Here is a 23,739-nt window from a genome sequence, read left to right as displayed (position 1 = left end):
TTAAACCCTCTGGCTTTAGCCCAGCTACCCAGCCAGCCAGTCCAAACCCCTCTGTAGGGCTATTCTACCTCCAGGCAGATCAACACGTCCTCCCACCTCATCGTCATCTGCAAAGTAACTGAGGGTGCATTCAATCCCCTTGTCCAGGGCGTCAGTAAAGATAATAAACAGCACAGGCCTCAGTTCTGACCCCTGGGAAACACCACTTGTAACTGATCAAGTCTTATCTGTGGAGGCTCTTCTTCCCAACCATTTCCCTTCATCTTCCCTAACTGTAGCTGCTCAGCTCTTTTATCCCACATAGTCCCAATTCTCTCACCCTTTTTTCCTCAGTTTATCTGCCTGTCCACCATCATACTGTCTCTTCCTGTTTCTTAAACTCTCTACTGTTTCTCCTCAGTTCAACCCACGGCTCTTATTTCAGGTGGGTCTCTAATTTCCTTCCTGGATTTTTATTCAAGTCAGAACAAGTTCTACCAGTTGTGACTACTGGGTGCTTATGGATGCTTTTGCCCACCACACCTCAGTGATTTATGAATTGCTCTCCCTTGATGTTTAGTCCCTTTGTACAAACTCTTTTTTGCAGTTCTGACTTCTTTACGTTCTCTCCGTTTGCTTTTAACTACCTTAACTCACAGATTTATAACCTTTCCTTTCTTGACCTGCTGTCCACATTCTCTCTGGAAATCTTTGTTCCTGGTTCTTTTTCCTACTGTTTCACTTTCAAAATTTCTACCTCAGTGGAACCTGCCAGGTGTCCTCCATTTTCCTTTTTGTCCCAGCATAAGCAGGTGTGTAGATGGGACCCATATCTCAACTGTGTTTGAGAAAAGGTTGCCAAATCCAGAAAAGATGGAAGTATCACTAGGGCTAAAAGAAAAAGTCTGTGTCCTCTTTTGCGGAATGTATTTGGCACTGTCCATCAAAGCCTAGTGTTGCTCAAATTCAGCCAGAGTACAGTCAGTTTAAACAGATCCCTATGTAGGTAAAATAGTATTCATAGCATTCAATGTAGCAATGTGTACATTCCATTACTCTTCCTGTTTGAAGTTGGATAAAGCATGAGCTATTTTTATAGAACATTATTGTATGTAAAAAATACATTTATACAGTTTTGCTATTTGTGAATTTTTTTTCTTAAATATGCCGTTCAATAATTTTGCAGTGCATATTTTTATCTCCTCTGCCATGTTATTTTATACTGTGTGTAAATAGAATTTTCCTTTGCTGAAGAACTATTCACTCACTTCAGTAGCAGAATTGATTTTTTTGCAGTGTACATTTGAAATTTTGATTCTAAAATATTTCAATTTTTATGTTCCTAAAATCACATTTATACTTCAAGAAAATACTGCTATTTAATGTAATGATTTATTTCTCTGTAGCACTTCTGTATACATAGATATACTGTCGTAGAGGTTCTAACTGCTTATTTGTTTTTATTTAAAAACTCAGTAAATGCTTGGAAGGAATGACTATTGTTTAACAAAAGATGCATTTTTAATTTAAAAAAAATATTGGAGAGAAAACAATGCAAAAAAATCTCTTAAGCAAAACAAAAATTGACAATCCAACTTCTACTATAGAATCCAAGGCAATAATATTAGAATTTTTTTTTTTTTTTAAGTCTTTATCTCTTACCCTTTTCTCTTGTTCTTATATACCAGGAAGAAGATGGGACTTCTTTTATTTTTAATGATTTTGCAGTGTGCCATAAATAATGTCAATACCTACAGTGTTTCAAATCCCAATGTCGTTTTACTGATAGCTGATGATCTTGGTATTGGAGACCTGGGATGTTATGGGAACAAAACTTTAAGGTACAATTATATATCTGGGGGAGTCATAGCTTTGTGTTTAGCCTTTTCTATGAATTTATCAATTAAAAATGAATGAAAACAACAACAACAAAAAAAAACAGGTTGTATTATGTTTTTTATATGTTGAAAAAGTAATAACCTTTCTGTAGAATAGAATATTCAACCTTATATTCATTACATCATTAGCTAATGTATTTATCCAAACAAAAAGTTGAAACATAAACAGAGAATTGAGCAAACAACTGTGATGGGCTACTCTGCACTGCACTGCACTGTTCATGGACTGAGATAAGGAGATGGAGGTCATTCACCAAATACCATCACAGGCATAACAGACTCAGTGCAAAATAAATTAATCTATTTTTTTCCAACTACTAACAGATTAGAAAATGTTGTCCTTCCCAAACTGATCCCATATAGGCTTCCCACGGGCTGCAGCCCTCCCAGCACTGCCCCAACACAGCTGTGTATTGAGGAACCCTTGAGGCACTGCCCCTCACAGTCCCTATGTGTGGCAGCTCCCACAGCCCTCCTGCCCCACCACTACCCCTCTTCTGGGCTGCAGGGAACTGCTGCTCCATCTTGGAGCACCTCCTGCCCTCCTGCTGCACCTTAGTGCCTGCTGGGCCATTCCTGTCATATTTGTCATTCCTGAGAACCAGAACAGCACAAATATGTGTATTCTGTGTTATGACAATTCAGAATTTCATCTCTGGAGTATGAAAAAATTTCTTGTTATCATAGATGATGTCATCATATATGATGCTGCAGATAGCAAAAAATCTATTGGAAAATTAATATTTCTGACTAAATTTGAACTTTTATATGGAAGGATTACTGTTTCTTGAGGTTATAGTCATTAATCTTGTAGGTTAGTGATGTACCACAACACACAGTAGCTCGTGGCCGGTTCTCATTTCTAGTATTCTCGCTGTAGAACTGAAGGCACAGGCTTTACTCCTGTAGCAGCCAACTTTTGTCTGCATGATGACAAGGTTCTCAAGCAGATATGGAAGGTTGGATGTTAGCTCCTGTAGCTAACATTAGAGTCAAACTGTGAACATTAATAGCATGGAGTCTAATACAAAATCTTAATCTCACCATGCTCATTTTTAAATAATCTTATCTGTATACTCTTTTCTATTTTTTAATTATTATTATTATTATTTTTTTTTAAGAACACCTAATATTGACAGGCTAGCAAAAGAAGGAGTGACACTTACTCAGCATTTAGCTGCATCACCACTATGTACTCCAAGCAGGGCAGCTTTCCTGACAGGGAGATACCCTATCAGATCAGGTAAAATTCAAATATTTCATTTATATATATATTATTTTATTTGCAGTAAACTGTGCATTTTTGCTCTGCCTTTTTCCTCATGTGTTTACCAGGTTAGGTACTCGTTTCAGTGTCTAATCAAGCTTTGAAGAGTTGGGCAACATTTGAAACCTTCTGTAGATGGTAGATTTTCTCACTGCCAAAGAGTTCACACAATATAAAGCTTTTTATTGAGTTAAATATTTTTAAAAACACTGAGAAAAGATTGAAATATGGTTGTTTAATGGCAGGAGCAGCCAAACTTCGACTTCCTCCACTGTCCAAAACTGTAAGCTGTTCACCTCTTCAGTTGTTTCATATCTTTTCTTTCATATCTTGCCATACACAGTGTTAGGTATCCTATGAATGCATATAACTTTTCTTATTTCAAATCTAAAGACAATCTGAGAACCTGTTTATTTTAGTGTGCTGAGACTGATCTCCTCTGTGCTTAGGCATGCAATTTTAACATTCTCTCAAGATAATTTTTAGCAGGAATCATTATACATTAATCAGATCACTTGTTCATTAGTGATAAAACATCCTGTCCTTGCTTCTGGGAATGAAAGCAAAGCAAGACTCTGGAGCCTACTTGATACATTCATGTTCATTCAAATCATGTAACAAGCTTCTGCAAAAGTGCCAGCTAATGTAACTTGCTAAATTTCCATTACATTCAGCTGCAAAGGAAAATTTTATATACCTATTACAGTTATATTGCTATTAATATTTACTGTAGGTAAAGCCAGAGGTCAGTTTCCATTATAGACCTTGTTCTTCAGAAAAATTAGCATTTGAACTGATTTTTGTTCTTAAATGGCCTGTTCTCAGTTACACCTAATAACTTCCATGTGCATGCAAAAATTGAACTCTGTCTTAACAAAATTATGAAATTGTTAAATATAGACTACTCTGGAATACTAGTAAAGAATTAGTAGAAAATTGTTATAGAAAAAGCTAGAATCACAGTTTTGAAAAAGTAATTTTTCTCTGCATCTCTAGGAGTTTTATATTTCAAAATATATTATTTGATTAGACACAAACTCAGAGAAAGATACTGACAAAAAAATAATCATAGTTTTATAATTTGTTTCTGATAACTTAAAGGAATTATATGGATTTCAGTTAAGAGAGACCAAAATGCACCTTGAAATGAAATACAGATGTGTATAGACAACTAAAACTGCCTAAACCATCGATCACTAAAACTGATGTTGCTGTGCAAGGTGAAAATCTGAAGTCAGCATTTGGAAGACAGAGATCACTTTAATAAACTGGTCTAACAAGCCTTTTTCTCTTCTAACCACAATGAATACCTGAGGGAAGATTCTGGTTGTCTAGATCAGTCATGTAATTTTGGCACTGCAATCATCCAAGTTGCATAATTCAAACTTCCTGAAGATACATCTGCACAGATTTGCATAGATATCCTGTGTTCTGTCTGTCTGTACTCTGAGCCAACTCTCATCTGGAATCCTAGTGATCTAATTTTAATGAACCTGAGCTCTCTAGTTCATCATTCTGAGAGTAGCTTATAAACTCAAGTTAGTGTTTTTTTCAGACTCTCGGTGCATAGAGATTACTGTGACTTATTTAGATGTTGTCTTACTAGCTGATGACTGATGTTGCTTTGATACTCTCAGGCTGGAAGTCAGTCATGTGTGTTCAGGCTATTGGGGCACTGATTTTCTCCCACCAAAACTGAGTGCTCTAGACACTGTTGCTAAAGTCAGGCTCTCTTGCTCTTTTTTGACCTAATGATATTTATGCTGAAAAATTGCCCTGCATTTACTGCCTTCTTTCATATTACCTTAAAGTCATGAAGAAAACTATGTATAAGGAAAGTGGAAGATTTGGGAGAAGAACTTGGAAAGCGTCCTCAACTCCATTCCTTCCCCATGTTCAAGAAAAATAAATTATGCAAGCTCAACTTCTTCAAGTTATGTTATATCTTAGAATACTCACAGGTCTTGCAGCTCTTTGTGTGATGGCTGACCCCACGTTCACAGCAACAGAATTTCCATTGTCTCCACTTACCATTTTCTGGTAAAAATACAGGAAAAAAGTCAGCTGAACAGATGACAACAGATGACAGTATCTGCCACTTGTGTTTCATAATGACTGCTGGTAATATGTCATTTATATGATACTACTTCAAGAAAAAAAATCAGAAGTTCAAGAAGAAGTTCAGAAATAATGAATGAAAACTGTTTCACTGTGTTATCTAAGTCTCATTCATTCTCACTGTATTCAGGAATGGCTGCTTTTTCACGAGTTGGTGTCTTCCTATTTTCTGCTTCTTCTGGTGGACTTCCTTCTGAAGAAATAACATTTTCCAAACTCCTGAAGCAAAGAGGTTATGCAACAGCTCTAATAGGTAAGATTGCATAAGTATGTAGTATTTTTTTCATTCTTTTGAATAAAAGAACCTTAGTTTTGTATGTAGATTATTAGGGGTTTGTATTAAGAGTCTTCACAGCATGATAATGATTTTTTTTCCAACAAAAAGCTGAGCACATTCCCATGCATATGTGAAACACAAATCATGTAAGTATGTCTAATTTTCTTGTACAATTGCAGTTTCATTTGCAATACACAAAAATTAACATGGTGAATAAACTGAAAATCAATCAGTCTTGAAAAGCTTTTGGTATAAATAAACTATATTTCAATACAAGTAGAGACAATGAAGGATTCCAGAGTACAAAAGTCATCACAGAGGTGTGTTCCATTTCATTTCACCAGTTTTTGGATATTCATAAAAGAGTGTTCTAGTTGGGCTGTCTGTATTTTCTTCTTACTCATTTATAGGTAATCTCAAGATATAGTAGATGTTTAGTGAAAAAAAAACAATGTTTCTCTTGTATTTCACAGAATGTTCAAACAACTAAATGAAGCATAATATCCAGTGATGAACAAATATGTATTGATGGGTAAAAGGAATCCCACTAAATTCCCATTAAACAGAATTGGAATTAATATCACAAAAGTTCGCTTTAAATAATGTGAAGTGTTTTTTTTTTTTGTTTTTTTTTTCTAGTTTTGCCATTGATTTTTTCTACATTGATTACAGTTTAGCTTATTTCTATGAAATACTACTAATGCTACACACTGTACTTTTCTTCACTAGTATTTCAAGGAAATGGTTGTTTGGAGAACATCATGTACCAGTGTTGCTACATTCTTTTGGAAGATGAATGCATCCAATTTCACTTTAAAATGTAACAGAAGCTTATAATTTGGGAATTATTTCTTGTTTAAAAATCTGACCTTAGCAAGGCTAGTAATTCATACAACCTTTTTATAAATATCTGTATAACATAGATCGTTCAGTACCGATGTCCCTGACTTAAAGAGTCCCCCTTATCTGTATGTCAGTTATAGAAAGTATAAAATACCTTCATGTTCTGCCAGACCAAAAACAGAATAACAAGAAGCCCTAACATAAATATATTTAGCACAGGTATATTTGAACGCTGGAGGAAAAATCCATTAATAATTTGTCATATTCATATTGGAGTTAACTCCATATTCAATTAAAGAATACTGCAAAAAAATCATTTTTATGTTTGTGACAAGCACTGTAACGCAAAGCATTTTTTTTTGGAGTTGACCTAGTTAATGTTCTTTTTTTAACTAGTTTCGCTGTAACATGACAGCTTGCCTCTTACATTTCCAGAAGTTATCTCCATGAAGCTTACTGAACAATTCTTCCAAGCAACCTGAATGATAGCTATGAAACCATAAGATGTAATATTACCATACCCTTAGTGTATAATGAAGGCTTCCAAAAAAATCAAGAAGAGTGTTAAAATTGAGGATAAGTATATGTAAATGACAGAGAGAAAAATTATGTAGATTTGAAAACTAGGTAGACAGACACTATTTTCTGTCTCTGCTGGTATTCTTATCACATCATACCGTTCTAGACCAGGGAATCTTTGCTTGGTTCAATAACTCACAATTCCCAAACAATTAATGACCAAATTCTGCTCTTGGGATGGGTTGGCATAAGGATAGTTGGAAGCTTTTCTGTTCCTTAGACCAGTACCAATACTTTTTTTTTTTTTTTTTCCTCCCACCAAGCTACTCTCCCCTTTATTCTCTAAGGACATTTTCTCCCTAAATGCTTTTTTTTGTGTGTGTGTGCATGCGTGTGTGTCTGTGTTCTGAATATGTGCTTCCTCTTGCTTGATACATCTTGGAATATATTTTAGCTGTTATGCATACACTTTTTTATCTCGTTTCTTTTCCCCTGTGGCACAAAGAAGGTGACCTTCTAGAGAAACGGCAGGCGGAGACTAATTCAGAAGATCTGCAATGAAACTAAGTTTTTCCTTAAAAAACTTAGATACATTGAATCTCTAATATTTCACCAGTTAAGGATTGTAAGTAGTAGCAAGAACAGTTGATATTTTGTGGGAAATAGTTACTTATAACCTAAAAACATGCATTTCAGGTAGATCAGTATTGTTTTAGCTACTGCTATAAATACGTTGATATTGTTTTTCCTACAGCTCTACTCAACTACACTTTACTAAACATTAGCTTTCCCTTACGACTATTATTCAGTGCTGTACAATCAATGAATATACAGGTGTCATAATTATGAAATAAACAAGACAGTTTGGCTAAGCAGGTTATTATACCAAAAAGAAAATAGAGTGCTTATCCTTGTCCTGGGCTCACTGTAAAACTCCAAAGGAAGCATCTCTTTCTGGAGATCCTTCTCCTCTGCTAGTCAGCTCTTAAATGGGTTGCTTCAAAAAAATATTTTCTAAAGCCCAAGTTCATCTTGGTTGTAGAAGAATTTGTTGAGCTTGCTAGAAAACTGCTGGTAAGTTTTACACTGTCCTTAATGTTTTATTGCAAGATTCTTCTCTTCTGGTTTGCAATGTCTAGTTTTATTGCCACAGTTTAAACAATTGTATTTATTTATCATAATAAATCACCTTGAAGTATATATGATTTATTTGAGTTCTTTATATTTTTTACATCTGTTTATAGATGTTTTCAGTTTAACAAATGTAAGCAGGAAATTAAAAAAATTAAACTTTAAGATTATTGTATATTCATGATTATAAGCTTGTATATTTATTTCAGTTATCTGGCTTTATGAGGATGGTTTGATGGTGAATTTGCTACATATTGGGCTTGAAAATTATTTCTCAGAGAGAAAAAATTGAAACATTTATTTTCAAAAGTCTATGCCTTTGGTCACTGGCAATGAAATTTAGACTTGTAGTCTTTGATAATCCTTTATTGTACCATTTCTACTGTCTGAAAATTCAGTAAAACTTTTCTGATTTTGGTCACAATGTTTGCTGGGTCAAGTGAAAGGAGATACTATAGCCATTCTGTCCATGGAAAACAGTGCATCAGTACGTCTGCTAGATGTAGAAGCCTATCACAATAAAAAGTGGTAAAAATCTTGATGTGATGCAAGAAAGTTGTAGAAGGCTTCCATTTCACTGCCATGTTAAGCATACCTGAAAATGCATTTCTAACTGCTTCTCTAATACACAGAAGTATTTCTAATCAAAGATCATCTAGGTATGTAGGAGATTTAGAACATTCAATTAGACTAAAGATTACTATGGTATTTTCCTTCACTTCAACAAATGTCATTCCAATTTCATACCATAGTTTAGCTATTTATGAAGAAGTAATGACACTAAACCTGCTTGCTATGTATTGTTTCAAAATATCAGAACTGATCCTCATCTTCGTGCTCTTTCATACTGCATTCCCCTCATTCATGTCTGCCAAACGTGGGAGATGCTCTGCCTGCAATCAGGATTCTTTCTTGCAGATATGTAATGTCTTTTGCTGAGGTGGTAAGAGAAAGGGGAGATGTCTATGTATGCATTATTCCTTTTATGTATTTTCTACTAAGCGTACCCACAAATGTTTACAACAAAATATTTCAAATTTGTTTGAGCTAGATTTGGCCCAGCAATATAAATTGCCATTTATTTTATCAAAGGTGACACTGAAAGTTTTGTCAAATATTCAACATTTTGTTGGTGACACCAAAGAGCATTGCTCTAATGCTAATGTATGGTTAGAGGCTTATTTAAGTTTTCTTCATTTTGCATTGGAATTTAAATAAAAGCTACCAAACAGTTGGATCCATTGTGCTAAGCAATGCAAAAGAATATGATAACGTGTTATCCTCGAGTCATAGAATTATCTAAATACTTACTTTAATCAGCACAAAATAGATTATATCACTATAATGCAAATCAGATTCATTATTTCCACTATTTCTTTGTGTCTGTGTCCAACTTTACTGCAGAATTAGAATAATCTCCTACTCAAACAAACTGATGTGAGCTGTAGTATTTTATAGCAATTTGCTAATTATGAGTTACTTTTCATATATCCATATAAAATATATATATATAGTGAGGGATAATGCAATTTCAGAGAATTGGTAATTATTTAAATAACAAATGCTTTAGTAATTTCATTATTTTTATTTTCTGCTACTGTCTTTTTCTATTTTCTTTAAGTAGTCAAATATGGGTGATTTGCCAGATAAGGTATTAAGTAACTCTGCATTCTTTCTTTCTCGGAAAGCAGCAGCCACTACAAACCAGTGTTATTTTTATTCTATGACTTAACTACACATGCACAAAGGCTTCATTTTCAAAGCTGAATATGTGTTAGAGCTCTTCTGCTCTTCAGTGACCTGCTGGCCCACTCAGAATTTAATGGTCTCCTTCAAGAGCAGTACCAAACTAATTCCAGCTAAAAAGAGGAACAGATATGAAACAAATTATTTGATGAATGTGTAAAGAGAGTTATATAGGAAATAGGGATCCACACAATAAATGCTGGGGCAGTATCAGGTAGTGACAGTTTCATATTTGGAAATAGCTCACAATGTAAGTTTGATTATTTAACTACAAAAGTACTTACTGTTCTCCTCTCTTTGTAGGAAAGTGGCATCTTGGGATGAACTGTGAAAGCAACAATGACTTCTGTCACCACCCCCTCAGTCATGGATTTGATTACTTTTATGGGCTTACTGTGACCAACCTTAGAGACTGCAAGCCTGGCCAAGGCAGCGTGTTTTTAAAAGGGGTTCAGAGGTACCTTGTCATCCTAATCCAAATCCTTGGAGTCACCGTGGTCTCATTGGCAGTAGTGCATTATATTGGCTTCTTCAAAGTACCTTTCCAAGCACTAGGCATCTGTCTGTTAATAACCTGTATTTCACTTGCAGTTTTGATTTTTTTCTTTTATCATTTCCGACACCTGAACTGCTTTTTAATGAGGGACCATCAGATAATCCAGCAGCCATTATCCTATGAGAATCTTACTCAGAGGCTGACAACAGAAGCTGTACGGTTTATAGAAAGGTAGGTTTCCAGCTGTGGTTTGAGTTAATGATGGCAATTTACAATGACATTGCTTCCTAAAAAGTAGATTATCATTTTTTTCTTTAAAGCATGACTGAAGTTAATCACTGTCAAGTGACAGTTTTACAACAAAGTGTATGCATGTGTAGAGGAAAGCCATCACTTTCGACTTTGTCTTAATCTTTTTTTTTTTTTTTTCCCAACAGTATGTCATTAATTTCTCTATAAAAACTACAAACTTTTTATGTTTATTTATTTCAGAATTAAAATGTTTAAATATATATATTAAACTTCTAACACTTTTTAGGACTTTCTTTATTCGGAATTTCAGGTAACCAAAAATATGAAAAGCATTTTGTAATGTGACTTAGTTGTATGAAAGCAAAATGTGGAGTTGTACTTTATAAGTTTTCTGGAATGAGAAACTGCTCCTCATCATTGTTTTGGTGCATCCATTAAATGATGAAAACTGCACCCCGTAGTAACTATGAATACATTCACATGATATCATTGCTGAATGCAAACTTAAACCAAAGAATCAATGGGTAATTTTTATGAACTTAATGACGGGACATGGTAGTCAGCAATATTGCTAGCAAAAAAAATACCTATCTAAAGTCTTTATCTACTGCAATTTTTCTGTCATTTCATTCATTATAAATATTTGATTTGGCTAGCTCTACTCACAACGCCAAAAAGAAAACATCTTTTAAATCAGATTTCTTTAACTCTCATGAGTAAACAAAATTAAACTAAAGCATCATTATTTCCTCTGGTTAAGGGTGATAGATAAATATATTTTCTCATTTGGATTCTAATTAGTTTAACAGTGTAATACTTGTTTATTATAAATGCAAGCAAGAACACATGTACACACCTGTGGAAGTTTTTGAGAGTTAGTGACCAAGGTTTTGGTGGTTTAAAATGTCTCTTTTTGTATATATTTGTAGGGAGATTCTGCCTTTTTGTATAAGTCTATTAATTTGCTGTAGTAATTCACAGTGTTTTGAAGATCTCTGAATTATACATTGCTTTCAACATATTGTCAGTAAAATGATAGATGCAAAACAGGTAAATTCTGGATTGAGAATGAATGCTAAAAAAGTGGTAACACTATTTATTCATTCTCATAATGCACACAAAGCATAACTTAGTCAAAGTTTAAAGCTGGCTAAACAAAATATGGTCTGTGTCAGCACAGCTCTGTTGACTCAGCTGGAGGTTGAGGCTTTTCATCAGCTAGCACTTGGCCTCCATTCTCAGAGTCATTTCTGGACAACAGTTATTTAAAATTGAAGTGAAGGTTAATAGCATATATTAGTAATTTACAATAAACTTCATTACAGGAATTCTGCAATTGTATTGAGAATTATAAACCAGACACCAGACACAGAGTCAAAGCTAAATTAAAAAAATATATCCAAACAGATTAGGGTGTTGAGAAGCCATTAGAGCACCCAAGCAATCTTAATTGTGCCCTGTTGTGATTTCATATGTAAGTATATGGCCATAATACTTGCTCCTGGGGAAAAGTGTGAGTATGTACACTGAACTGATCTGCCCAATATAATATTGTGAGCAACAAAATCAATATTTGCTTTGACACACTAGCTCTGACATCATGTCAATGTATCCACAGACCATTGCTTTTATAACTTATCTACTGACTTTGGCCATTTGTAGTGGAATGGCAATCAAGAAACAAAAGGGTTTTAACAGCAGACATGTACGCATGCAATTTTGTATGTGTGTATATATATATATGTAGTTATGTGCATAAAAAAGACAACACATAACATAAAATAGATATTTTATCTATGTAAGGTTATTATACCTATTACCTGTTTTTGTAAGCTCTTCAGAGTTCAGGCAGTGGATTTTCTTGAAATTATTCTCTTTTCTAATTATGTCTATCATACTGTCAACTTTATGACTTCTTTCTATCTATCTATCTGTCTATCTATCTATCTATCTATATCTACTCATCAGTTTTGATATTTTTCAATCCTTAGAATTTGCTCACAGAATAGCTATGCATTGTTATGCTCACTCTTCTTCACTCTGTTTTTTGGAAGGGTGACAGTATTTTTTCTTCCTTGGTCTTGTATATGTTTATTACTCTTTTTATTTGCTCATAGGTACAGAGAAAGAGTAAATACAATATTGAACTTGGAAATAACACTTCAGAAGAATATGTACAATTTCATATGAAAGATCTGATGTATGCAAACAAATATAAATTTAATTGCTCACTGTAATTGTAAGTGGGCAGGTCAACTCACTGTATGTTAATTCTAATTTTACTTTTCCCCAAGAGCAAGTGCATGTACATATTTTAAACATATCAAAATACTCTCTAGACATTACAGCATATCTGAAAGTCAAATGGATGCTAATTATTTCATTTTAAGTTCAGTGTGGTTGTCACTCATGTCTTTTCAGCATATCCTTTAATAGATAACCAGTGGCACAGACAATCCAAATTAGAAAATGCCAGACCTTTTTTAAATATCTTAGAAACCAGTAAGACAGAAGTATCACTCCATGTTACAGAATCTCTCTCCTAACAAATTCAGATAGCTGATGACAATTAATAACGTTTTTAAGGGGAAGGTGGTATTTTGTTTTAATAGTAAAGATGATATTCAGAAATTTTCATGCAGGTTTTTTTTTCCAGTCATAAATTTCATAGCCATAATGTTCAAAATTTGTGATAGTAGTTATTATTATTTTTTAAAAACTACTTATCTATTCTATTTCAGTGCTTGAAAGACTGTAACGTATCTAGATTTATTTTCATCTACTCTAGCAGACTTGTTTGGAATTTTTCCATGTGTCACTAGGTGTTAATATTAGGCAGTTGGCATGTTGTACCGAAATCAAGATTTTAATAAAGCACAGTGTTTGTCTAGCTCAATAGACATGAAGCACAAGAAAGACATGGAACTGTTGAAGTGTTTCCTGAGGAGTGCAATGAAGATTGTCAGAGATCTGGAGAACTTCTCCTTTGAAGAAGGGCTGAGGGACCTGAGCTTGTTCAGCCTGGAGATCAGAAAGCTCTGGGGAGACTTCACTGTGACCTTCCAGTTCTTAAAAGGAGCTTATAAACAAGGTGGAAAGCGACTTTTTACATGGTCTGATAGTTTTAGGACAAAGGAGAATGGTTTTAAACAGAAAAAGATGAAATTTAGATGAGCTGTTCAGAGGGATGATTTTACTCAGAGGGTGGTGAGGCAAGGGCACTAGCTGCCCAAAGAAAATATGAATGCCCCATCCCTAGAGGTGTTCAAGGCCAGGTTAGATGGGGAACTGAGCAGCCTGATCTGGGTGGCAACCCTACCCATAGCAGGGGGCGTGAAACTGGATGAACTTTAAGGTCTCTTCCAACCCAAAGCCATTCATCGTATGATTTTCAGGCAAAGGTAGGTATGTCTACTTTCATAGCTGCTGTGAATACTTTTACCACTATAGAATCTGTAGCTTAAAAATTTAGTACTTTAGGATGGAAATTGAGGACAATTTTACATTAGCAGAAGTTTTTTGTTCAGACAGGTAGTACTTGTTCATCGTATTAAAGATTAATATAGAGTTTATTGAGGGCAAGTAAAACTAAGCCCTGTCATGTCATGTTCCCACTTAGTGTCCAGAATTAAATCATGCAGAAAATGTCCCTCTGATTTGACAGCCACAGGCCTACAAATACCAAACCTTGCCTATTGCTCTGCCACAGTGGTTTTGGATGAACATCAGTGCTTACGAAGACAAACAGAAGTACCCAGGGAGCTTTTAGTTCAGCAAATACTTGAAATGAAATAACAAGAATGACAACAGAGTTAAGGACCTGTTACGTGAGGGGTGACTTCATATTAAAGCTGTCCTTTTAATAGCTCAAGCCTGAATTAAATACTTGAATGACACGAAGACTCTTCACAGTAAATAAGCAGAATTTAATACTATATAGTGCAGTGGTATTACCAGCAGTGTGATGCATTTAGATGTTTTCAATGTCAGGTACGTGTATTCTAAGGAATGTCATAAGTTGGAACCATGTAATTTATCTTGCTATTCAGTAGATTGAAAAGAATGTGATTTGTGTTTTGATAAAAATTCCTTGCTAGATTTGGGTAAGTGAACCTCAGATCTTTAGAAGCTGAAGTTCCCTGTGTCTGAAGTGTGTAAAAGATAGTGATGATACATCTTTTAAGAAGCTGTTTACTGAAGTGATTCAGGAGAATGAAGCTGTTATTGTCAGATATCTCTCCTACCTACTAGCTGATATTGTCATTCCATTTCAAGGTCATATTAAAAGTAGTCTTTTATAATTCTCCTGAAAGAGTTTTGGCAGGAGATAAATAGCTGCCTGTGATCTTTTATAGGATATTAATAGGTGAGACACTTCTCCAGCTGACAGTGAGCTGTCAATCAGAACCTGTCAATTTGGGTTGCAAAGGAGAGAATGATTTAGTGCCCCTGTATGTTAGACATTGATTGGATGCCTTTTATGAAAGTATGATCTTTATATCAGTTCCGTTAAAGAAAAGAATTGCTGTATCTTGAAAATTACTTACTTTAGCAATACACATATACATTTACGAGTATGCACAATCTGTAAAATCAGAACAAGACAGTTTGCATGAAAAGTAAATCATGCCTGCGCTATTACAAGTAAAAAGTGTATTTTTTTGTGGTATTCCACCCTAAAATTTATGTATTGCACTCAATTCAGTGAACTGTGACTTAGGAAAAAGCTAAAGATTAAGATGCAGTAAAAGAATTGAGATTGTAAAAAGCAACGAAACAACTGCCTTGCAGAAATGTTCTTTAATGAAGGGTAAGTGTTAGGTTAAGACACATAATAAACAAAACATTAAATTTGTACATGTACATCTTTTTTATTTGAAATGCTGACATTTTCAGTCTTTTTAATTGACTCAGAAGCCTCCTTTATTATTTTTGCTACAATAATGAAAATTTCCCACACATATGACCTACCAAATAACAATCGATACAAACTTCATGGTAAATGTATATTTTATGAGAAATATTATATTTTTATTTTTGGGAATCTCTATAATACATTTATCAGTACTGAGATCATAAAGGATATATATGAAAAGTTATCTGAAGGGAATTCAAATATTCCTTTTCAACATGATAAATACTCTATTTATTCTGTGATTACTTGACCTCTTTTTAAAAAAGGAGATATATTTATGGATAAAACTTCCCAGCCAGAAACAGTTATCCAATGAATAATCTAGGTAAAATTTTACCTTTTTGTGTTTATTCATTGCTGCCTGTGTCAATAAGAAAGTTTTAACCATGTAACTTCTGCCAGAACAAATCCAATCCATGAGAGAAGATAAATACATCAAAACATACTATATTTAATTTTCCTTCAAAATATCGATCAAAATATTGATGTCATATGAATCTCTTTTATGAAGTTTGTTGATAGATTAGAATACATATTTTTTAAATGAATAATTTGCATGTGCACATCTGGATTGTTCTTCCATCCCTTTAAATGATCGATGAACTAACTGCATGAGGAACTATCTAGTTTTCCTTTGATGTTAGCATGAATCATATATATAATCCACCAGAGAAGTAACAAGGGAAAATACAGTAAATAACCCCAAAAGTGCTCTATAATTAGCTGAGTGTCTTAAGGTGAGATTCAGACAAGTTCTCTGGGTAGTGCTCTTGTGATTCAACTGAAATTTACAGTATGTGTAATGCATTACAAATGTTGTTACAGCGTATAGTAGTAAATTCAGCTGGTACTGCACACTTTAAAGTAAAGTTCTATAAATAATGCATAAAGAAATGTTCTTATTTGAGCTTTTCTTTCACAGCCTGCTGGAACTGATCGTAAATATCATGTTGACGTATCACATGAACAGCAAAATTTACAGTCTGTTTATTGCACTCCTTCATCTCAGTTCAAGTAGAATTAAAACAATAGAGACTTTATTACAGTGAGAGGAGAACAATTCCTTTGTATTAATATGCATTTTAAAAATATTTATGCCTTGATGCAGCTTATAAAAATGCAATGTATTTCTATTGTTACGTGCTAATCATATGCATAAAAATACCTCATTAAATAACAGGAGAAGATTTTGTCATAAACCTTAGTCTGGATAGAGGAGAAAGTGCTAGTATATTTGGTTTGATACAGTCTGATATTATGGTATTGGCCCAGGTTCTTACAATAGTCTAACTAGTTTATTACCTTCCATACGACCTTGTTGAAGAAAGTGACTGTATATACATATGCATATTGTACTAAATGGGTATGTTTCTGGACAGCAGTTGCATTAGGGCTCTTAAACATATACTTCTAAAACTAATAGATTCTTGTAGCCAGAATCTGCTAGATTCCTGGCTTTAAATAAAATCTCTTTCTACAGAGATAGCAAACAGTAATTGATTAATTTCGTTTATTTATTTATTTATTTTAATGCATTCAATTCAGTGTGCACTTAGTTGAAATTTTTTACTTTCTTTGTGTTTGTTGTGTGTTCAGGATTTACCTTGTAATCAGATACTTTATCCTACTTTGTATTCATTTTGGGTTTTTTTGAGCTCCACTGCCAAAACAATTCTGCTTCAAAATTTTTTAATAAAATAGACTAAATCTAAGTTTTTTATGATTGTAGTTATTTGTTTTGTTTTTCTTTTTCCCCAGGAACCATAATGCACCATTTCTTCTTGTCCTGTCTTATCTTCATGTCCATACTGCTCTATATGCTTCAAAAATGTTCAGAGGAAAAAGCAGGCATGGATTATATGGAGATGCTGTGGAAGAAATGGATTGGAGTGTAGGTATGTTGATCTTAGTTTAGTATCAGTGAAGGCATGTCCATCAAACATAGAATTCTGCAATGTAGATATCTGTAGTATGTTGCACATAATTGACCCTAATAGTTAGGGGTAAAAAGATAGATAAAATATAATAACTACTCTGTGATCAAATTTGTTATGTCTTACAAATACTTACTCTCTTCTTTGACTATAACGGTAAATCATTGTGGACTTTCTTCATGAAAATGGTGTTTCCTTGTTCACGAGTTCAGCTTTGGTGCACGTGGATGTAGAGTGCTCTGAAGGTAATGCCTCCTATTTATTTCCATGGAAGCTACAACAGATACCAAGAGTAAAATAACTCTACTTGATAGAGCAAATTCACATCTATAAGCCACCATTAGCTATGCATTTTTACCAGTGACGAACAAGAGCCTGCATGCCATGCTTATAAAAATCTGCATGGCCATCTGGAAGTTGGCTAATCTTTCATGTAGCTGTAACCACTCCTGAAATGCACCACCCTTCTCCTCATTGTGCTCACATTCACTATTTGGTGTCCATAAATGTCCAGCAAGTGTTGATTGATGTCAGTGGATGCCATTTTTTCTGCATGGAAGAATTAAATTCCACCCGCTTTGCTTTACATGCACTTCCATGTCAAATGCCATTTTGTCAGACCGTCCCTCTGATGCCATCTATCACACAGCAGCAAAAAGTGGAATGTTGGTGGGAAGGTTTAACCATTACTGCCATGCCACCATCTGCCTCTGATGTAGACCAACACAATAAATTAAGAGGCACTGGTTTTGGAGTAGCCCTCGTATTTTTAAATTATGCAAGCATGTGTGGATAAACCTTGTGTATATTCTTCTGCATCTTTTGCATCAAGAATTCTAGTTGCAGAATTAGAGGACCAAAAACAAGGTATATTTAATGATTTGTAGTTTATTTAGTACAATACTTGCAGAAATAAACAATTTGGGAAAAACCTTATTTGGGAGAAACTGCATGCATTTGTTAAGGACTGACTTTCAGTATGAGGGGTAAATGGACTAAGTAGAATAAAAAGCTCTTATGTATGTCTGATTTTGTAAAGAGAAATAGGATTTAATTCAATATGTATTACATCCTGAATCTTTATCACTTCCATCAATGCCAACCTGTATTTAGTAAATCAAGAGTTTGCACTGCATAGGGGTATTCATGAGTCCTGTCATTTCGGTTTGCATTGTCTTTGTGGTAAGCTTGTTTCACTGCCTGGGTTTGATTTTTCTATTTCTTTTTCTATTCCATGTTAGCAAGGATGTTCTAGCCCAATTGATCATTTGCTGTCTTTGGGTTTTGCTCCCCCCTTGAGGAGAGTGGCTCTGGAGTTTAAACACGCTGGAAACCTAGGCAGCTCCTGCTTCAGACTATCTAATGATGCAGAGGTGATAGCAGATTGAAAGTCAGAATAACCACAGGCTTTTAAGAGATGTGTCACACAAACTGTTTCAAACTGCAGGACACCAAAATGTGACTTGGAATGATTGAGATAAATCAGATATAAAAATGTAGTAGTGATAGCATAGGAATTTTGGAAAAACTCAAGAGAAGAGAAACGTGAGTTTCTTCTAGTATTGGCCTTTATTATAGGAGCATCAAAACTAGTAGGGCTAGACCAATTAGGAAACAGGTTCTTGGCTAATTTAAACTAGTGTACAAATGCCAAATTTTGTCTCAGCTGAGGATTTGGCTATTTGGTGTGTTATATGTCTTATAAGACTCCTCTCTTTGGACAGATTGCATATTGGCTCCGGGAGGCAGCAGATGTGTTTAGTTTCTTTGCTATTTTGTTCCTCTATTATTAATATGGTGAAAGAAGGCTATGTCTAACATTCTAATAGAGACTGAAGGAAAAACATAGACTTTTTTTTAAAAAAAATTTATTTTTTTAATTGATGAGAGCACTATTTCCATTAGTTTCCACTGAAAATTCCAGTCTTAATGAATCAACTATATCAGACAAAGTACATTTATTTGCTATACTACTGATGCTGGTAACCATGAATTCCTTGAGTACTTCTTAAGACATTAGTAGAAAAATTAAACAAAATTGTCTGGAAAAGCTGAAAAAAAGAAAACTATTAGCTTTCTACAACGGGTTGTATTATTATTTGTTAAACAGAAATTAGTATTTATGCACAAAGGAATGTAATTTGCAAAATAAATAAGAATAAACTATGCCATATATAGCAATATGCAACACAATCTTTTAATTAAAGATAGTACATAATAAATATATAATATTTATTATAATATAATATAATAATTTTACATAAATAACAACATAATATAATATATATAATATTATAAACATAATAAATACATAATGAATGTATGGAAAACATGATTATAGTATATCATCAAAAATGCTTGACACTTTCCAGGAAGCCAATCACCAACTACAATTCATTTCTAATAGAAATTTCCGGTGTACAATTTGTTGAGTGTTGAGAAATATCAATCCTTTATGGATGACTAAAAAGCGAAGAAAAAAAAAAAAAAAAAGAAGAAAAACCTGGAGGAGAACAACAGAAACAGTGTTACGGTTGTCAAATAAGAGTAAAGGAAAATTTATATCAAATTGGGCCATGAAATGCAAATTAAATACTGTCCCTGATTTGAGACCAATTAGTGTCAGAAAGAAAGCTCTAGCTGTCATATGCAAGAGGAAGAACAATTTCTTTTCTAAAAGTAAGACAGAGAAGTCCACTCTGACTAAGAATCCTAAATGAAAGACAATTCACCCTTTTTATTTGTTTATTTATTTAAATTAAATTACCTAATTGGGCAATAATTCAATTAAAAGACAATCTCCATGCTAGGAGGTGAAAAACAGATATAAAACATAAGTAAAATACTCTATTGATTTTTTCACGTTTGTGACTTGTTAAACCAACACTGAAGAGTATGATTACAGTCCATGTCAAAAATAGTAAATACAAAGTATTTGAATAAACTTTAGGTCTGTGTATTTTTACTATTTTTGCAAACTGATATGTGTTTAACAGAATCCAGTGTTTAAGGCATTCAGTTATAATGTCACTGTATGTGACATGCCTTAGAGAATTATTCTCTGGATAATATTAAATTTGTTTCAATGTAGCTAAGCACCTTATTAATGCTATTAATTATAATTCAACTGAGAGCAGATAAAATAATCTAGTAGTCTAAAATGGAAAAAGAAATGATGAGTGAATGAAAAGAGTATTATCCTTCTTTTCCTTCCTCTCTTCTTGCTTTCTTCATTTCTAATTCAGTATAGGAAAATAAATGGATATTTTCAGAAATGATTTTTTTTACTCTAAATTGCATAACACTAATTTCATTAGTCTTAGCAGTGTGAAGAGTTCTGAAGCCCTCTGTGGACTTGTATATAAGCTGCATGAAGATAGACTAATTCAACACCACTTTTGGAAATGGCTGTTTATTGTTCTGTTTACAGTAGTAAGCCTACTAACCAGTTTTTAATCCCTTGTGGAACAATCAGTGGTGAATGTCTGAAGTGTAAAAATGTCTCAGAAATTGTAGTCTGGCACAAGCTAGTTTCCTGTAAGGTAACTATGCTGGATGTCTTTATTATTAGAATGCCCTTCAAGCTGGAAAAAACTTAACTGCTTCTCTGCCATATTCTTTTATTGTGTATTAGGATCAGCTTATGCTAAGATGCAAAAATTTTGCCATCTGATGTTACTTAATTAGAATAAGAGGAGTGGGATCTTAATGTGTCTTACTCTTACTTTAAGCTTGTGGTTGAAATATCTTAAAAGGTTCAGTAAAATTCTATATTGTGAAAGTAGCTCCATATCTCTCCAGTACAAAAGAGATAATAGAGCTACTGAAGAAAGTCTGGCAGAGGTCTGCAAAGGTGATTTACAGGACTGGAGCATCTTTCTTGTGAGGAAAAGCTGAGAGTACTGGGACTATTCAACATAGGGAATAGAAGGCACAGGGGAATTTCATCAGTATCTATAGATACCTGAAGGAGTGGGCAAGAAAAACAAAAGGCTCTTTCTGTGCCTGCTGACAGGAAAAATGGGCACAGACTGTAGCAAAGAAGGTTCCATCAGAAAGCACTTATTTACTATGGAGCACTGGCAAAGGTAGCTTAGGGAGGATGTAAAGTCTCCTCCTTGGAGATATTCAAATGCTGTCTGGACATGGGCCTGGGCAACCAGTCTGAGTGAGGTGCTGAACCCGAGGTCCGTTCCAACCTTTAACCATTCTGTCATCTTCTGAGATGTTCAAAAAAAAGGGAAAGAAGCTAGTTGCTAAAATTGATTTATATTTTGAAAACAAATCAGGCAATAGCTTCTAAGAGATAGTCTGGAGGATCCAAAGAGCTATTCGCTGAAGAAAACAGAAGCAAAATGCATTATGTTACTACAGTGATTACAGATATTGAGAATGCTGATTATATCTTAAATAGCATTTCCTTACTAAATTGTACACTGTTTTCTTGCTATATCTAGTGATGGACAAGAAAAAAATAAGATGTGAAATCTAGAAAAGAACTTGTAAACCTTAGCTATTTAAAATGAAATCTCACTATATTTCAATAGCTAATGTTATTCAAAGTCAAATTTGCACTAATATAATTCATAGAAACATCTGTAATCAGAAACTTTCATTACTGTAGAGTTTATGTAAGACAAACAGCAGCATGCTAATAATCTCAGACCGAATGAGTTTAAGTAAAGACACCAGGAAACAATTAAAAAAATGAAGAGATTTCACTTCCTATTTATTTATCAGGGAGAAATACTGATTGAAGAATATTCTCGCATTTGGATATATAATTTTATAGTTATTTATTATATAATTATATATATTTAATTATATATTGTTTATATATAATTATATATTATATATTATTATTATACCGATCCATTTTAGAGCTGAACGAAGTAAATATTTGTGTCTAAATGCAAAGAAAGGGCTTCAGAGATAAACAAAAAAATAAACCACAGATGAGGAAACAATCATCTAAGGACTGATCTTTTTCTTAAGAGTATTCTTTTGTGGTTTTTGTTTTTTTTTTGGCAGAAATTCATAAAATAGAATTGAATCATTTTTTTATCTTTTGTCCCTAAAAATGAGCTTAATTTGTCATTATTTTTCACCTGATGTAGTAATTCGTAACAGTGCAAAACAAATTTAAAAGGTAATCAAAGCAGAATTATACCACCATATTATAGATGGTAGATAATCAGACTTAAATTGTTTTATCCAGCTATGATGAATGTGACATAATCTTAGCTGAGCCTGAAAACTTAAAAGATGAAACTAAAGTTCTGGAGAGTGATGCCTGGTATGTTTCTTGACCTTGCTTTTCTGAATTGATACTGCTATATGTGAGAAGTCTAGGTTTATTTTTAAGGTTTTTTTGTGTTATCATTAAAGATGTTCAGCTAGTAACTCTATGAATAAGGTATGAAGCCAGTTAAGTACTTTATGAATAGTATTTTTCCACTCTAATCTTCCATCCTGAACTTACTCTAACATAAAAGACTGGTTTTGGTTTTTTTCAGCTATTAGAGTAGTTAAGCTCTTGAAGCACATTAAGTCTTCAGGTCAGATCTGGGAAAATTGTCAATAAGAATGCAGATTAAAGAAATTTGTAGTTCTGCCATTTATGATGTGGATGCTTTCCAGTTGTGATCTGGGCTAAAACCCAAACACATTTTATATGTCACTAAATAATAATGACTTTCAGTCACTACTGAACAGGACTGAATTTAAAAGGTAAGTGATACAAGACTCCTGTTTACTCTCTGATAAGCTTCCTGAGCTATCTAATCCTCCTTAAGTACAATTTCCTTTTTCTATAGTACATCTTTGTACACAGCAAATCTCCTTGTAACATTATTTACAAGATTTTAAAGTAGATTTTAAACAGCCATTCCTATATCATTTTTTAATCAGCCAGATTTAAGTAATGTCTTAATAATGCATACTCTATGATAGAAAATTTCAGTGTAATGTAGCTTGTTGTAGTAGCAGCAGTGTGTTCAAAATTTGTTGCTATCTGCTGAACAGATTTCATTTGCATCTGATATGACACAAGTTAAATTATCAGCACAAAATATGCTAGTGCATTATTCACTTTACAACAAATTAATACTACCACTTTCAAAATTTTAAAGGTTTTCTGTTAGTAATAAACTTCTGAAAATTGATCCTAATTAAAACAAACAAGCAAACAAACAAAAAACAAAACAGTGAAATGACATCTAATATTGTGATCAAAATGCTCTAATCAGTGAAGAAAAAGAAATACTTTACTTGAGATAGGCAAATATCTACTGGTAGGAGAAAGCTCACAACTTGTTTCAGATGACCTTGAGATAGCAGAATCCCAGAGATTCTCCAGACTATG

The 23,739-nt window shown here is 33.7% G+C and overlaps 1 protein-coding gene across 2 annotated transcripts in view; it reads left to right on the top strand.

The window, feature by feature from the left end:
* The window catches only part of STS (steroid sulfatase), a 109,049-nt gene that overhangs the window by 10,088 nt on the left and 75,222 nt on the right, over nt 1–23,739 (top strand). The window contains exons 3-7 of one of the 2 annotated variants that reach the window (XM_052705669.1): nt 1,668–1,820; nt 2,999–3,120; nt 5,393–5,515; nt 10,082–10,235; nt 17,200–17,336. In XM_052705669.1, coding sequence (XP_052561629.1) covers nt 1,668–1,820; nt 2,999–3,120; nt 5,393–5,515; nt 10,082–10,235; nt 17,200–17,336 — 689 coding nt within the window. Of the gene's footprint in view, nt 1–1,667; nt 1,821–2,998; nt 3,121–5,392; nt 5,516–10,081; nt 10,506–17,199; nt 17,337–23,739 lie in introns of both variants that reach the window. The other variant, XM_052705668.1, reaches the window with a different exon arrangement.

The sequence above is a fragment of the Tympanuchus pallidicinctus genome, unplaced genomic scaffold, assembly GCF_026119805.1.
Source record: "Tympanuchus pallidicinctus isolate F22 unplaced genomic scaffold, pur_lepc_1.0 scaffold6, whole genome shotgun sequence".
Lineage (NCBI taxonomy): Eukaryota > Metazoa > Chordata > Aves > Galliformes > Phasianidae > Tympanuchus > Tympanuchus pallidicinctus.
This window is presented reverse-complemented; position numbering and strand designations above follow the sequence as displayed.